The sequence below is a fragment of the Takifugu flavidus genome, chromosome 16 (genome assembly GCF_003711565.1).
Source record: "Takifugu flavidus isolate HTHZ2018 chromosome 16, ASM371156v2, whole genome shotgun sequence".
Lineage (NCBI taxonomy): Eukaryota > Metazoa > Chordata > Actinopteri > Tetraodontiformes > Tetraodontidae > Takifugu > Takifugu flavidus.
The window spans coordinates 231,959-247,911 of record NC_079535.1 but is presented as its reverse complement, the minus strand read 5'-3'; the positions used below and the strand labels follow the sequence as shown (position 1 = coordinate 247,911).

The 15,953-nt window shown below is 47.3% G+C and overlaps 1 protein-coding gene across 1 annotated transcript; it reads right to left on the bottom strand.

Moving 5' to 3' along the window:
• Positions 1-755: 755 nt before the first annotated feature.
• On the bottom strand, positions 756-2,627 carry LOC130513013 (uncharacterized). The gene is made up of 2 exons (XM_057011554.1): positions 2,397-2,627; positions 756-2,303 (listed from the first exon to the last, which is right to left on the bottom strand). The coding sequence occupies exon 2, from the start codon at positions 2,118-2,120 to the stop codon at positions 756-758; it is 1,365 nt and encodes a 454-aa protein (XP_056867534.1). The 5' UTR covers positions 2,121-2,303; positions 2,397-2,627.
• Positions 2,628-15,953: the final 13,326 nt, after the last annotated feature.

Below are 15,953 nucleotides of genomic sequence, written 5' to 3'. Positions count from 1 at the left end.
AACTTCTTCTGCAGAGAGTGCTAGTTTGTCGTCATCTGCTGTTCGTTTAAAGATGTGTTTGCTCAGCTTATCTTTGGGTTGCATGCTCTCAAAATGGGAATTGTCTTCTGCGAACTTTCTCTTTATGAGGATTCTGTTTTCACAGGGAGAGAGAAAACTGGGGCGGCCATTTTCAAGTATGTTAGTCTTGTAGGAGTTCACTGTGGGTCTGTGGGCTCCTGAAAGGCAGACATCTCCAACAATTACCCACCCGAGATCAAGCTGTTGGGCGTAAGGAGCCTTGTTTGAGCCATTGATCTGTCGGCGGACCTTGTGAGCCTGAATCACGTCTCTGCCCAGCAGGAGAAGAATGTCAGCTTCAGCTATGTGAGAGAGGTGAGGATGTGCGGCTGCCGCTTCAAGGGTGGGTATCTCACCTCTGTTGTTTGGGATCTGGTTGCATTCAGTGAGTACGGGTAGTTCTATTGACACGTTTCTGTTTATGCCTTCTATGGCAAAGCCATGAGCCCTGCGCCCTCGAGTGTGCACGGTTCCTGAGCACGTTTTCATTGTGTATGGGAGGACCTCGCCATGCAGGTTGAACATGTCAAAAAAGGAGGACCGAGCTAATGATACGTTACTTTGATCATCTAAGATTGCATACATTTTCCTTCTCTCATTTGGGGCTGAGCAGGGATATACGTTCACCAGGCAAATTTTGGAACATGACTTTCCCTGTAGTCCTTGTCCACATACCTCGGTGCAGCTGGATGTGGTCACTGTGGGGCTTGGGGTATCTGATTTGGTTCATTGTTAGCTGGACCAACTTGTGTTTTATTCGTTGTGACGGGAACTTTGAACCGCGTTTGTCTCACTAGTGTCCTTTCTGCTCTCATGTGTGTAGAGCCGCAGTTTTGCAGGATGAAACTGGGGTCTGTTCTCATTTCAGCGTAGTTGTTGACAAACTGGACGAAATAGGAGAAAGGTGGGTAGTGAGCTTTGTGATCTCTTTTATATCTTGATCCTTCTTTGACCCATGCTTCTTGCAGGCCACCAGGGAGCTTTTCCACAATCGGGTTTATTCCTCTTGAAGTGTCGAGAAAGCTGAGGCCTGGTAGATACCCTTCATCTTTCGCCGCCTCGAGCTCTCGGAGGAGGTCTGCAAGCTCTTGCAGGAGGTGACTGTCTTTATGGCCAACTCTGGGAAAACTTTCCAAACGACCAAACAGTGAAGCCTCGATGGCTTCTGGTGAGCCATAATTTCTGTCGAGCCTTTGCCACAGACGTTCCAGACCTGCTGCGGGGTTGCTAACATGGACGGCTCTAATCCTCAGAGCGTGTTGGAGGGACTCACCGCTCAGCCATTTGGTAAGTAGATCGAGCTCCTCGCAGCATTTTAGGTTCAAATCTGCAGTGGCGTTGTGAAACATGGATTTCCACGCTACATAAGTCTCTGGCCTGTTGTCAAACACTGTGAGTCCTGCTGTCAGGAGGTCACGACGTGAGAGGAGCACAGCGAGGTCTGATACATCAGTTTGTTGTCGCAAAGACGGAGATGAGACATTACATGCTCCGTTGTAGCTGGGAAAATGAAATGGCGATGGCTTGGGGTGTCTGATAGGTTGACAGCTGGGGGTGTACTCACATGCATTTGACATAGCTGTTGGCCCGCTTGGGTCGACCTTGATGGTATCGTTTATGTCCCACTTTTGCTCTTTATCAGGCTTTGTCTCATCTTCCATGTTGGTCTCGTTATGAAAGTGAGTGTTTACATATTCTTGAGTGCGGCTGGCAGCCGTGGCGATTGTAGCAGGAACCTCAGGTGACTCGTCCGACTCTGTTTGGTCCAAAACTGCAGCCTCGAAGACCCTTGCTGCTGCGAGCGCTGCTTTAGCCTCTCCCTCTTGCATCAGGGCGTTGATCATGGCTGCTAGCCGAGTTTTTTCCATCTCGATGCGAGCCCTTTCGACTTCCATGTCTATTTGCCGCTTGCCGTACTCCGCTCTGGTGCTGGCGGCTTCGGCGTTGGCTCGGGCTTTTGCTGCCGCCATGCTGACTGATGGTCGGCGTGTTGAAGCCGAGCTGCACTTTGAGCTGACTTCTAGCTGGGAGAGCGGTGGAGTGTCTCCGTGTTTAGACATGTCCGCTTTCACTCGCGTGAAGAGTCTCCGCACTTCGACGATGCACTCGACGTGTAGACAATCTTTTTACTCTTCTGCCCTCGGCTAAGCGCTTTAGCATCGGCAGCGAGCTAAACATATGGCTTCAGTAACCACTCGTGAAGCGTTCTGTGGTTTTTACCGATCCACTTTATTTTTGTAAAACTGCAAGAAAAAGATCACAATACTTAACTTTCGGTTTCAATGTAAAAACGTACATTTTGAGTAGCGGCTACAATCGTAAAAGATATTACTTACAGATTATGCCTTTGAGAAGTGCAAAAGTAAAAGAAGTAACTGGATTGGATCCAAGAGCAACCCGTTTTCCGTGTTCCGCAGCACCTTTATCTGGCGCTCGACGTACTTCCTGTCTCCACCCTACTCCACTAAATGGCAGCGTGACAGGATCGACTGTAAATTGACAACTTACATCTAACAAACAAACCTCCGGAAAAGGAACAAACAACACAAAACTGAGGGACAGAACACAGGGTCTGTTGTTGGCTGTAGAATTGCAAACTTGGATGAGGTGGTGAGGGACAGGATGGTGTCAAAAGTGGGGACAATCCTGGACAATCCCTCCCACCCCCTCCACAACACAGTGGACAAACTGAGAAGCAGCTTCAGCAACAGACTCCTGCAGCCTCGCTGCTCTCAGGAACGGTACAGGAAGTCATTCCGGAAAAGGAACAAACAACACAAAACTGAGGGACAGAACACAGGGTCTGTTGTTGGCTGTAGAATTGCAAACTTGGATGAGGTGGTGAGGGACAGGATGGTGTCAAAAGTGGGGACAATCCTGGACAATCCCTCCCACCCCCTCCACAACACAGTGGACAAACTGAGAAGCAGCTTCAGCAACAGACTCCTGCAGCCTCGCTGCTCTCAGGAACGGTACAGGAAGTCATTCCTGCCGTCCGCCACCAGACTCTATAATTCATCCAAACCCACTCAATAACAATAATTGTTTAATGTTTATGTTGTAATTTTATTTCTATTTTATTCTATATTTATGTATATATGCTTATAATATATATATATGCTTATAATATAAGCTGTATATATGCTTATAACGTTCTAATCTTATTTGTATTTTATTTATTCTATTTCTATACTTTGTAAATACAAGACCTACACTTATACAGTTATATTAATCCATGTTAGGCTGCGACTACAATTCAGTTTCTCGACAGGGATGAATAAAGTAAATCTTGAATCTTGAACATATATAACTGCTTATTATAACATATATAGTTTCTTATAACATATATAGTTGCTTATTCTAACACATAGTTTCTTATTATGACATATATATCTGTGTAAATTCTCAGTCATCCAGGTCATTGTATCCAAGGTAGTTTTCTCTGTCAACTGGACTGGGTTTCTTCTCTTGAAGACGTTTCGCCTTCTATCCAGAAGGCTTCTTCAGTTCTGAAATCGCTGGGGAGAGAGCTTGAAAATATATAGCCCCTGTGGACCATTTGCATGCTAATGATCTGGGTGGTCACCTGAGAGTCGTTGGCAGGGTCGTTGGTCGGGTCGTTCACCTAGTTTCTGTTGAGGTGTCTCCCCTTTGTCTGCTGGATCACATGGTGATGAGTCACTGGGTCTCCTGGAATGGTGTGAATGTTTGTTTTGCTCTGAGTGTGGAGGACTGCATTGTATGTGGGTGGTAGGAAGTGCCTCAGGCCACCACCCCACCATATTTTCAAGCTCTCTCCCCAGCGATTTCAGAACTGAAGAAGCCTTCTGGATAGAAGGCGAAACGTCTTCAAGAGAAGAAACCCAGTCCAGTTGACAGAGAAAACTACCTTGGATATGACATATATATTTTCTCATTATAACATATATAGGTGTTCATTATAACATATATAGTTTCTTACCCCGGGGGTGGATGAGATCCGCCCGGAGTTCCTAAGGGCTCTGGATGTTGTAGGGCTGTCATGGTTGAAACTCTGCAACATCGTGTGGACATCGGGGGCAGTGCCGCTGGATTGGCAGACTGGGGTGGTAGTCCCTTCGTATCCCTTCTTCCCTTCGTGGTGAAGACTTCATGAGCTTCTTCACTGATAAAGTTCTAGCTATCAGAGAAAAAGCTAACCAGGCCATCCCAACAACTGGACCATCACCAGATGTGCTGACTGTGGGAACATACAGGTTCTCCAATAAGCCCTTAAACTCCTTCACCCCTATATATTTTACTGAGGCGTCATCGCTAATTCAGAAATCCAAGTCCACCACGTGTCTTTTAGATCCCATCCCAACACACCTGTTGAAGGATGTTTTACCATTGATAGGCTGCTCTATCCTGGACCAGATCAATTGTTCTTTAGTGACAGGTTATGTACCTCGGTCCTACAAGGTGGCAGTGATTAAGCCGTTGCTTAAAAAACCATCACTGGATCCTGATGTCTTAGCAAATTATAGGCCAATATCCAAGCTTCCTTTTATCTCTAAAATTCTTGAGAAGGTGGTGGTGACTCAGTTACTGGAGCACCTGCAGAGAAACAGCCTGTTTGAGATGTTTCAGTCAGGCTTTAGAGCTCATCACAGCACAGAAACAGCACTTCTTAAACTTACTAATGATCTTCTTATAGCTTCAGATCATGGACTGGTCTCTATGCTGGTTCTGCTGGACCTCGGTGCTGTTTTTGATACAGTTGATCACAGCATCCTGTTACAGAGACTGGAACATGTGATTGGGATTAAAGGGACAGCACTAGACTGGTTTAGATCGTATCTATCTGATTGATGCCAGTTTGCTCATGTCCATGGTGGTTAGCCATGGAGTTCCTCAAGGTTCTGTACTTGGACCAATCCTCTTCACCTTGTACATGCTTCCCTTAGGGAACATTATTCGGCAGCATGGGATAAATTTTCATTGTTATGCTGATGACACTCAGCTTTATTTATCCATGAAACCAGAGGAGACAGAGAAGTTAGTGAAGCTTCAGACCTGTCTTAAAGACATAAAGTCCTGGATGTCTTCAAATTTCCTCCTTCTTAACTCAGGAAAAACTGTGGTCATGGTGTTTGGTCCTGAACCTCTCAGGAATAGATTAGATCACATGATCACTCTAGATGGTATCTCATTAACATCCAGTCTTTCTGTGAGGAATCTAGGAGTAACTTTTGACCAAAACCTCTCCTTCAACTCACACATTAAAACAGTCTCGAGAAGTGCCTTTTTTCACTTGAAGAACATCACAAAGATCAGGAAACTACTGTCGCGGCATGATGCTGAAAAGTTAGTCCATGCATTTGTTACTTCCAGGCTGGACTATTTTAATTCTTTATTATCAGGGTGTCCAAACAATTCCTTAAGAAGCCTCCAGCTGATCCAAAATGCTGCAGCAAGAGTTCCAATTATAGGGGGATCACACTCCTCAGCCTCCCTGGTAAGGTCTATTCAGGGGTACTGGAGAGGAGGGTCCGCCGGATAGTCGAACCTCGGATTCAGGAGGATCAATGTGGTTTTTGTCCTGGGTGTGGAACGGTGGACCAGCTCTACACCCTCAGCAGGGTCTTCGAGGGTGCGTGGGAGTTTGCCCAACCAGTCCACATGTGTTTTGTGAACTTGGAGAAGGCATTCGACTGTGTCTCTCGGGGGGTCCTGTGGGGGGTCCTCCGAGAGTATGGGGTGCCGGGCCCCCTGATACGGGCTGTCCGCTCCCCGTACGATTGGTGTCAGAGTTTGGTCTGCATTGCTGGCAGTAAGTTGAACTAGTTTCCAGTGAGGGTTGGTCTCCGCCAGGGCTGCCCTTTGTCATCAATTCTGTTCATAACTTTTATGGACAGAATTTCTAGGCACAGTCGTGGTGTTGAGAGAGTCCGGTTTGGTGACCTCAGGACCGGATCTCTGCTCTTTGCAGATGATGTGCTCCTGTTGGTGTCATCGGCCCGTGACCTCCAACGATCGCTGGATCGGTTCGCCGCCGAGTGTGAAGCGGCTGGGATGAGAATTAGCACCTCCAAATCCGAGGCGGAAAAAGGTGGAGTGCCTTCTTCAGGTCAAGGAGGAGATCCTGCCCCAAGTGGAGGAGTTCAAGTACCTCAGGGGCTTGTTCACGAGTGAGTAAAGAATGGAGCAGGAGATCGACAGGCGGATTGATGCGGCACTGCACTGGTCCACTGCACCGGTCGATCTTCGTTCTTCTCTCACCTATGTGCTTTGGGTAATGACAGAGAGAGAAAGAGAGATCACGGGTACAAGTGGCCAAAATGAGCTTCAAATCAAATCAAATCAAATCAAATCAATCTTTATTTATATAGCGTCTTATACAATCAAAATTGTTTCAAGGTGCTTTCCAGAATCCCAGGGCCTGACCCCAGACAAGCAACAGTGGCAAGGTAAAACTCCCCTTTAACAGGAAGAAACCTTGAGCAGGACCAGGCTCATGTAGGGGGACCCTCCTGCTGATGGCCGGCTGGGTAAAGAGAGAGGAGAAGGGAGAGGACAGGTAGAGGATAGAATGGAGAGGAGAGGAGAGGGGTAGAGGAGAGGAGAAGTAGAGTGAAGGGGAGGTAGAGGAGAGGAGAGGAGAGGAGAGGAGAGGAGAGGCACAGAGCACAGAAACACACACAAAAATACGATATACAATCACTTCAGCGGGGCTGGAGGTCATTATGCAGCTCCGAAGGCGGCGATACCTGTAAATAAATAGAGAGGGAGGGGGGGGGGGGGAGCAGAAATAGAGCTGAGTGTCATCAGCATAACAATGAAAATTTATCCCATGCTGCCGAATAATGTTCCCTAAGGGAAGCATGTACAAGGTGAAGAGGATTGGTCCAAGTACAGAACCTTGAGGAACTCCATGGCTAACCCTACTGTATGAGGAGGGAACACCATGGACATGAGCAAACTGGTATCTATCAGATAAGTATGATCTAAACCAGTCTAGTGCTGTCCCTTTAATCACAATCACATGTTCCAGTCTCTGTAACAGGATGCTGTGATCAACTGTATCAAAAGCAGCACTGAGGTCCAGCAGAACCAGCATAGAGACCAGTCCATGATCGGAAGCTATGAGAAGATCATTAATGACTTTAAGAAGTGCTGTTTCTGTGCTGTGGTGAGCTCTAAAGCCTGACTGAAACATCTCAAACAGGCTGTTCCTCTGCAGGTGCTCCAGTAACTGAGTCACCACCACCTTCTCTAGAACTTTAGAGATAAAAGGAAGGTTGGATATTGGCCTATAATTTGCTAAGACATCAGGATCCAGTGATGGTTTTTTAAGCAACGGCTTAATCACTGTCACCTTGTAGGACTGGGGTACATAACCTGTCACTAAAGAACCATTGATCTGGTCCAGGATAGAACTGCCTATCAATGGTAAAACATCCTTCAACAGGTGTGTTGGGATGGGATCTAAAAGACACGTGGTGGTCTTGGATTTCTGAATTAGCGATGACGCCTCAGAAAAATATATAGGGGTGAAGGAGTTTAAGGGCTCGTTGGAGACCCTGTATGTTCCCACAGTCAGCACATCTGGTGATGATCCAGTTTTTGGGATGGCCTGGTTGGCTTTCTCTCTGATAGCTAGAACTTTATCAGTGAAGAAGCTCATGAAGTCTTCACCACTAAGGGAAGAAGGGATACGTGGATCTAAAACACTATGACTCTTGGTTAATTTGGCCACAGTGCTGAAAAGAAACCTGGGGTTGCTCTTATTTTCCTCAATTAAAGAAGAAAAATAAGCTGTTCTAGCCTTGCGAAGGGCCTTTTTGTAAACTAACAGACAGTCTTTCCAGGCTATGCTTCCTCCATAAGGTGGCTGGGCTCTCCCTTAGAGATAGGGTGAGAAGCTCTGCCATCCGAGAGGAGCTCGGAGTAGAGCCGCAGATCCTCCTCTTTGAGAGGAACCAGATGAGGTGGCTTGGGCATCTCATAAGGATGCCCCCTGGACACCTTCCTGGTGAGGTGTTCAGGGCATATCCCTCCGGTAGGAGGCCCCCAGGAAGACCCAGGACACGTTGGAGAGCTTATGTCTCTCGACTGGTCTGGGAACACCTGGGGATTTTTCCCGGATGAGCTGGAAGAAGTCGCTGAGGAGAGGGAAGTCTGGGCCTCACTGCTTAGGCTGCAGCCCCCGCGACCCGACCCCGGATAAGCGTCAATGGATCCATCCATCCTATCCATCCATTCATCCATTGAAGATGTTTGTTTCTTATTATAACATATAGGTGCTTATTATAACATATAGTTACTTATTATAACATATATAGTTGTTTATTATACAATATTTCATTGCTTATTATAATACATATAATTGCTTATTATAACACATATAGGTGCTTATTATAACATATTTTGTTGCTCATTATAACATATTTCGTTGCTCATTATAACATATTTCGTTGCTCATTATAACATATTTCGTTGTTCATTATAATATATTTTGTTGCTTATTATACTGTATATTATTATTATATTGTTGGGGTTCTGGGTTGTGTCTATCTTTGTCCTGCAGGGGGTGGTGTGGCGCTCAATTGGTGGCAGCTGGCACTGCAGGCAGGCGTACCTGTAAGCAATTTACATCTTGCCGCCTATTTAAGCAGGTTGTGGCTGCCTGCCAGTGCCAGGGTGTCTGTTCCTCTTCCTTCGTCGTGTGAGGGTGTTTGTTCGGGTTCCCTCGTCGTGTGTTGGTTTGTTTGGGTTCCCTTGTCGCGGGTTGGTGAGTTTTGGCTTCCCTCGTCGTGTGTTGGTGTTCTGCGGTTCAGGAGGGCCGCTCCTGTTTCCTGGAAGGCCGCTCCTGTTCCCGAGTCTCCTGTTTCCTGGAGGGCCGCTCCTGTTCCCGAGTTCCCTGTGCCCTGGAGGGCCGCTTCTGTTCCCGAGTTTCCTGTGGCCCTGGAGGGCCGCTTCTGTTCCCTGGTGATCGACAGTCCTGGAGGGCTGCCTTCGTGTTCCTTGTATTGCACCCCCCCGTAAATAAAACCTTTAGACAATTTTACCACTGTGTCCTGGCCTGCGTTCGGGTTCTGTACAACCCCCATCCGTAACACATATAGGTGATTATAACATATATATATAGGTGCTTATTATAAGATATATAGTTTCTCATAATATATATAGTTGCTTATTATATCATATATAGCTGCTAATTGCGTATTAGACTGAAATCAGTGAACTTGTTAGTTGAGCCATTTCTGAAGCAACTCATCGGGGAAAGCTAATATGGTCATAGAAGGATCACGCCACCAGTCAAGCAATGCTGGCCTGGATCATCTTGCGGATGGTGGTCCTTCTGGATGGTCTCCTTGTGTTTTGAGTTCATCAACTCACGTACTTGCTAGAGTTTAATCAGTATCCTTTAGCCTGTTGCTAAACTCCTTGGTCCGTGTGGTGATTCAGCCGAGCAGAAGCAGAAATGATTAGTGTTGCGTTAAGGGGGTCACACGGCCAATTCTGTTTATAAATGAAGATGGTTGAACGCGCAGAGAAACGTGAGTATGGTGGCACACAGAGGCTTGTCAAGTTATGCTAACAATCAATCTTTTATCAATCTTTATTTATATAGCGTCTTTTACAATCAAAATTGTTTCAAGGCGCTTTCCAGAATCCCAGGGCCTAACCCCAGACAAGCAACAATGACAAGGAAAAACTCCCCTTTAACAGGAAGAAACCTTGAGCAGTTACCAGGCTCATGTAGGGGGACCCTCCTTCTGATAGCCGGCTGGATAGAGAGAGAGGAGAGGGGGGAGGACAGGTAGATAGAATGGAGAGGAGAGGCACAGAGCACAGAAACACATACAAAAATACACTATTTATGCAAGCCGCCGGCTGAGTGGGTCAGTAGGGCCGGAGGTCATCACGCAGCTATGAAGGTGGTGATACCTGTAAATGAATACAGAATGGGGAAGGGGGGGGGGGGGGGGGGTGCAGAAAAACTACACAAGAATCAGCATAACTAGTCTACTTGATGAGAAGAGGAGAGGAGAGGAGAGGAGAGGAGAGGAGAGGAGAGGAGAGAGAGGAGAGGAGAGGAGAGGGAGGAGAGGAGAGGAGAGGAGAGGAGAGGAGAGGAGAGGAGAAGAAACCATGACCCAGTGGGGTGACAGAGGCCTGTCAGGTGATCATGTTTCTGGACCCCGGCAGCCTTGGCCTATAACAGCATAGCTAAAATGTTAACCTAATGATTAGACGACCCCCTAAGTATGATTGGGGGAGGGGGGCCTTACCCGGAGAGGCTGAGTCAGGCCTCCTGCTATGAGTCCACAATAAGACAATTAGATAAGCCGTGCCCCGATACGTGGCCTCACAACTACATGCACAAATACCCTAGTGGGACTGATTTTCCCCTCCAGTGCTTTGGGAGGCGGTGACACATTTATGGGCAGAGCAGCGGTGCTGCCATGGTGCCCCTGGTAGTAACAGCTCCGTCACTGTTTTTCCGAGACCTGAACGGCCGCAGGCAGGCCCGGCTCTTTCTCACTGAGCTCCTTTACACTTGCTCCATGCACCGAACTGCACAGGTCAGCAACAGTCTGCTGCAACAGTCAGCTGCTTTTTGTTGGGCAACGGCAAAGGCTGATGTCACAAACGTGAACCTCCGAGGGCTGGAGGTCAGAGTCAACCACAGGACTCCATCGGCCAATAACGAGGTGTCGCTGGAGCTGTTGTTTCAAGTCAAATGACATCAGCGCTCCTGAGAGTCACTGTAAACACCAGCGGACTGCACCAGGCTCCAAGAGCCACATATGAGGGAACAGAATAACACATGTGTGCAGGAAGGGGCAAAAAGACATTTATTCTGCTTTTAAACAAACATGGAGACATTTGGGTTGGCAGCCACAGACCTGGTTAAGGGTTTTAGTCCCATTTCTAAAGGCACTTTTGCAGGAATAACGATGACGCCGCCGCCGTCGGTGGTACCATGGTACCACTGAGGGGCTATAGACATCAACTCCACAACCTCCAATCACCTTACAGTCCTAACTTAACACTCTTTACATTTTGAAAACAACTTCCTTCACCCCCAAATCCACTTGGGGGCCAACAGGAGGCTTCTGGAGCAACCGTTCTGTCGGTGGCAACGCTCTCACGGCATCCCTTTGGACTTCTTTCCACAAGCAATCTATTTTCCAAACTGACCAAGGAAAAGGGCCCGCCATCAGGAAGTTTCACGCCGTGCAGTTCCTCACCTGGCCACTAGTCGCCCTGTACACTAAAATTGCTTTCTTTGGAACAAAAGGAACTGGCATCACATTTAAGCTTTAGTTTAATGTACAAAAACAGATTTAGGTAAGACAAAAAGGACAGTTGTGCCGTAATGAAGGATGGAAAATGTGGGGGCTGACACACCTGGGCTGTCGGGGGTGGGGGGAGGTGTGGGGCTTTGGTCTGAGGAATCACAGAGCTGCTCTCTGTGAACTGCTGCTGCCATTTCACTCACACTGTTTATTTTCACTCTTTCACACAAGAATTTTAATTCATTTCATCAGCGTTTCATTTTTCTTTGCAACTGCTGACTGTTGTTTAGGGATACCCCCCCCCCCCACACACACACACACACAGGCAATTACTGTGTCAGGAAGAGTGAGTTTAAACATCTGCAGAGGCCCATTTCAGTGGATTTTGAGCAGCATTGTTGACCTCTCTGATGCGTTGTCGCCAGTGCAGAGCTGCTGTAGAGCTTCAGAGGGACGCCTCAGCTTCTGGAGATGCCATGTGCATTCAAAGCCCTTTTCAGCCGGCGACGTTTCCTGAGATGATGCCTCTCCGGCATCTCTTTGTTCCAACTTGCTGCTACGAGAGTAAATCGGCTGAGTGCACATGGGCAGTGTCAGCCCTAATTAGTTCTGACAGGGGCATTTAGTGGTTGTAATTCAAATCTAATTCAGAACATCTTAACCCTGAAGTCTGTCAAAATGCTTGAAATGCACCGAAGAGCTGATGGTTTCAATCAGCTCTGCATTTGTGTGGCAGCATGTTGACGGTGTCAACAGGGAGAAGACGCCGCTAGACTGTTACAGTACAGAACTTCCTGCTCACACACACACACACACACACACACACACACACACGCACACACACACCTGTTTACCTCTCAGGCAGGAACCTCGGTTGCCTTTCTGCCACCTTCTGAACGTACCCACAGATGATGAAAGCACAGTGAAGCCGTGCTGACCTTCAGCTGACATCAGGGACCACAGGGCGAGTGGAGGCAACCATCAGCACACGCAAAACACGCTAGCGCTCATCTGTCCGCACAGCAAAACATTTCCAGGATAATAAAAGTCTTGAAAAGCATGCCATTGTGTCTTGATGCAGTAGTTTGTTTGTGATGTGAGATGGGATCAGAGGAAACTGTCCCAAAGACAAGTTGAGTAACCGTACAATGTTGCATTCACTGGTAGCACACACACACACACACACACACACATATATATATATATGTGTGTGTGTGTGTGGTTGTAATAATAATAACAATAATAATATGATATTAATAATAATTATTAGCAGTATTATTCATGTTTACTACACTATTATTGTCACATTACAGCCCAGAGTTTTTTTTTCACTGTAATAGAAACTGTAAATTCTAAAGTGATTATAAATCCATCAAATCTGTTTAACACAACAGACTTGAAGCCAGTTGTGTTAACCAGATTTGGCGGTGACAGATTGGTGCAGATCTGTGTTTGCTGGAATCATGAACAAACACTGAAGATCCCAGGTTTGGTCCACGTCCATGTGGTCCACCTGATGACCCCAGCAGCAGCAGCCTCAGACTTTACCCCCCCCCCCCCCACACACACACACACACACTGTCTGGTGCAACAGTGAGCAGAGAGCCAACGGGCTGTCGCACAACATACATTTATGCTGGCGTATTTGCATTTCTCCCATCGCGCTTCTGTTAAGTGACAGATGATTGATGATGGGGAGGGAGGTGGCTTCTCTCACCCTTGTAAGTGCACTAAAAACAAATTAAAGCTTTCATCATTGTAACATGTCTATTACAAGATGTGGTAATAGCCCCTTTTTGTATAAAATTATTTGTGAGTCTAAATAATTTTGAGAAAATTAAACTATTAATCATCCCCAAGAGCATCTGACAAAGGACGGCAGAGCTGGGCCCCAGCGGAGCCGGTCCCCAAACACTGAGGTGTTTATAGCTTACTTTAGCAAATGGGCCTAATTGCTTAATTGCTTGTGTGTGGGGGCAGCGGCGCTTTTGCAGGAAAAGTCGCTCCGACTTGAGTTTCAGCAGAATTATCCAAAGTAAAACCAAATGTTGCCTTTGAGGTTTTTATTGCTAATTGGTAAATGTGAAGAGCGGAATCATTCAGTCTGTCAGCTGAACCAGAAAATTCATTCACGCCATCAAAATGTGCAGTAGTTGCTCTTTGAGGGTTCAACATGTCTCAGATCTTTACAGATTTAGAAAATCATTGCTTTGAAAGGATCTTCTAAAATAAGGAAAACTTTTATTCTTTTGCCTTCTTCTGCTGCTAGGATTCTTCTTCTATCCTTCTTCTCTTCTCGGGAGGGAAGAGCTGCAGGATGTTTCCGCTGCTTCCCGGTGGACCAGGCAGCTGAGGGTGTTGGGGCAGGGACAGCGGGGTGCCGTTCACACATGGAGGCGAGCAGAGGTGTCAGAGCTTCATGCACCAATTGCTGCTCCAGCAGGCCGTCATGGCCACGGCGGCCCGCCACGCTTTGCTATTACGCAGGTCCAAGCAAAATACAAAGGCGCAGTGTGTTTTTATGAGTAATGTGTTAACCTGCTCAGCAAAAGTTCATGTTAAACGTACAGACTTGGACAGCACAAGATTTATGGCGATGGCTGCAAAAATTATGCTTTTCTGCCCCCTAAAGGCACTTAAATTATGTAATTATTGCCAGCTGCTTTTCATTTGTGGTTGTCGTTAATTAGGTCCAGGGTCTGCAGTTCAAGTGCCCCCCACCTATCTATGCCCTCCCCCCACCCAGCCCCCCCGTTGTTGTCCCTGGGCGCCATTGGCCTGAGATGATTAGCCAAATCCTCCGAAAAGCTCATTTATTATTCAGGCTCAGCCCAGCAGCCTCCCACCAGGATGAATAAAGAGCAGAGCCCCCACTCACACATACACACACACGGTCTGAATCAGTGTCTGAAACCATGTTTTACAGTGGAGCACCCAGGTCGTTTGTGGCCCCTCAGAGGTGGAGCAGGGATGGATGGATGGATGGATGGATGGATGGATGGATGGATGGATGGATGGATGATGGATGGATGGATGGATGGGGGCTGACAGGTCTCATGCTGGTCTGGTTTTTTACTCATGATAATGAGGCCTTCAGTGCTCGGATGCAGCCATCAGTGTCAGACAGTCTCCTCTCGTGTCCATCACAGGCTCTGCTAGAATGCATCCCAAAAGCTATGTGTGTGTGTGTGTGTGTATGTGCTGTATAAAGGGTGTTTTTCCAGCCAGAGTGCTTGGCCGATTGGCCTGTCGCTGCTGCAGTGACACACATGTGATTAGCTTTGCATTAGCGCAGATGAAAGGTTCTTCCAGCTCAGGAAGGCTTGAAAGGAAGAGCTGAAAACACGACGCCTCCAGCCCACAATGGCTGACAGAGTCAGAGTGTTTACCTGACGGATGGATCCTTAATTTCAGAGATCTCTGCATTCAAATCGGATGCATTGGTCCAACACGAGGCACCGATTTCTGCTCCACTGAACCAGACCAACCGACCTTTGAGCACAAATTAGTGTAAAGAAATATTGTATTTTCTCTCAACCGTGCATTACCATGTAGCTACAAGGATTTACATCGTACCTCTGGGGTTTCTTGGTATGCAGGAATTCTTCTTGTTTTCATATATTTAAGGCGGATGGTTCATTTGTGGCGTTCTTCAGGTGGTGAATCACCTTCAGCCCCAGCAGCTGCTGGTCCTGCTGGTCAAGAGGACCAGCCTGGCCCTGTCTCTCCTGCCCACGTGGGACACTGAGCAGCGTGGGCATCTTGTTGAGTTGATAGCTCCCCTTAAAACACAGAATCTCCAAAAGCTGGATACAGACTGGCGGACCTGGTTGGACAACATGTCTCAAGGGACAATGCACAATCTGGTGCAGACTGTGTAGCAGGTCTATCAAACAGCCCTGAAACAGCCTTGCAGTGCTTCTACATGTGTGAGGTTTCACTCTAAACCAGTGGTTCTGCCCAGGTTGAGGCAAACCCTCACACAAGTACTGCAGGTGTTGTAGGACAAACTCACTGCGACCCACTGAAGACTTCTGCAGTGGTGTGAGGCTTGGGAGTGAGTCGCCCTTTACTGCCGTTATTTCATACACCACAGAGGAAGAGTGTCGGTAACACTCAAAGCTACTTCAGTTTATCAGTAACATTCACTTGTGCTACATTTAGCTCGTATTTCTCTGACCTGGAAGCAGAAGCTTGAGGTGACCAAGTAGTGACCCAGTGGTGCCACGTGTGGTGGGACCGATGTGGAGGTGCCTGAAGAGGTACCTGAAGAGGTATCTGAAAGAATTTCAAAGTCGCCGATCAGGCTCAAACCCAGAAGAGCGACTGGCAGCCTCCTCCACTAGCCTGCTGCAGTATTGGTCATGTGCACCAGTGTTACCACAGTGCACATGGTGGCTCTCAGGTGGCCCAAAAGCAAAACGTCCAATGGTAGCCAAGAACTGGCGTATAAACTCATCTATCGCCACCACTGATTCAGCTGCTAGCTTGCTGGCTAACATCTTTATGTCCCCCCCTCCTCATAGTCAGACAACTGTAAACGACTTTGAAGACAGGAAGTCTGGTTGCAGAGATTATTCAGGCCAATCAGGGGATTGTGCCGAGAGGGTCTCCAAGTTCCAAATC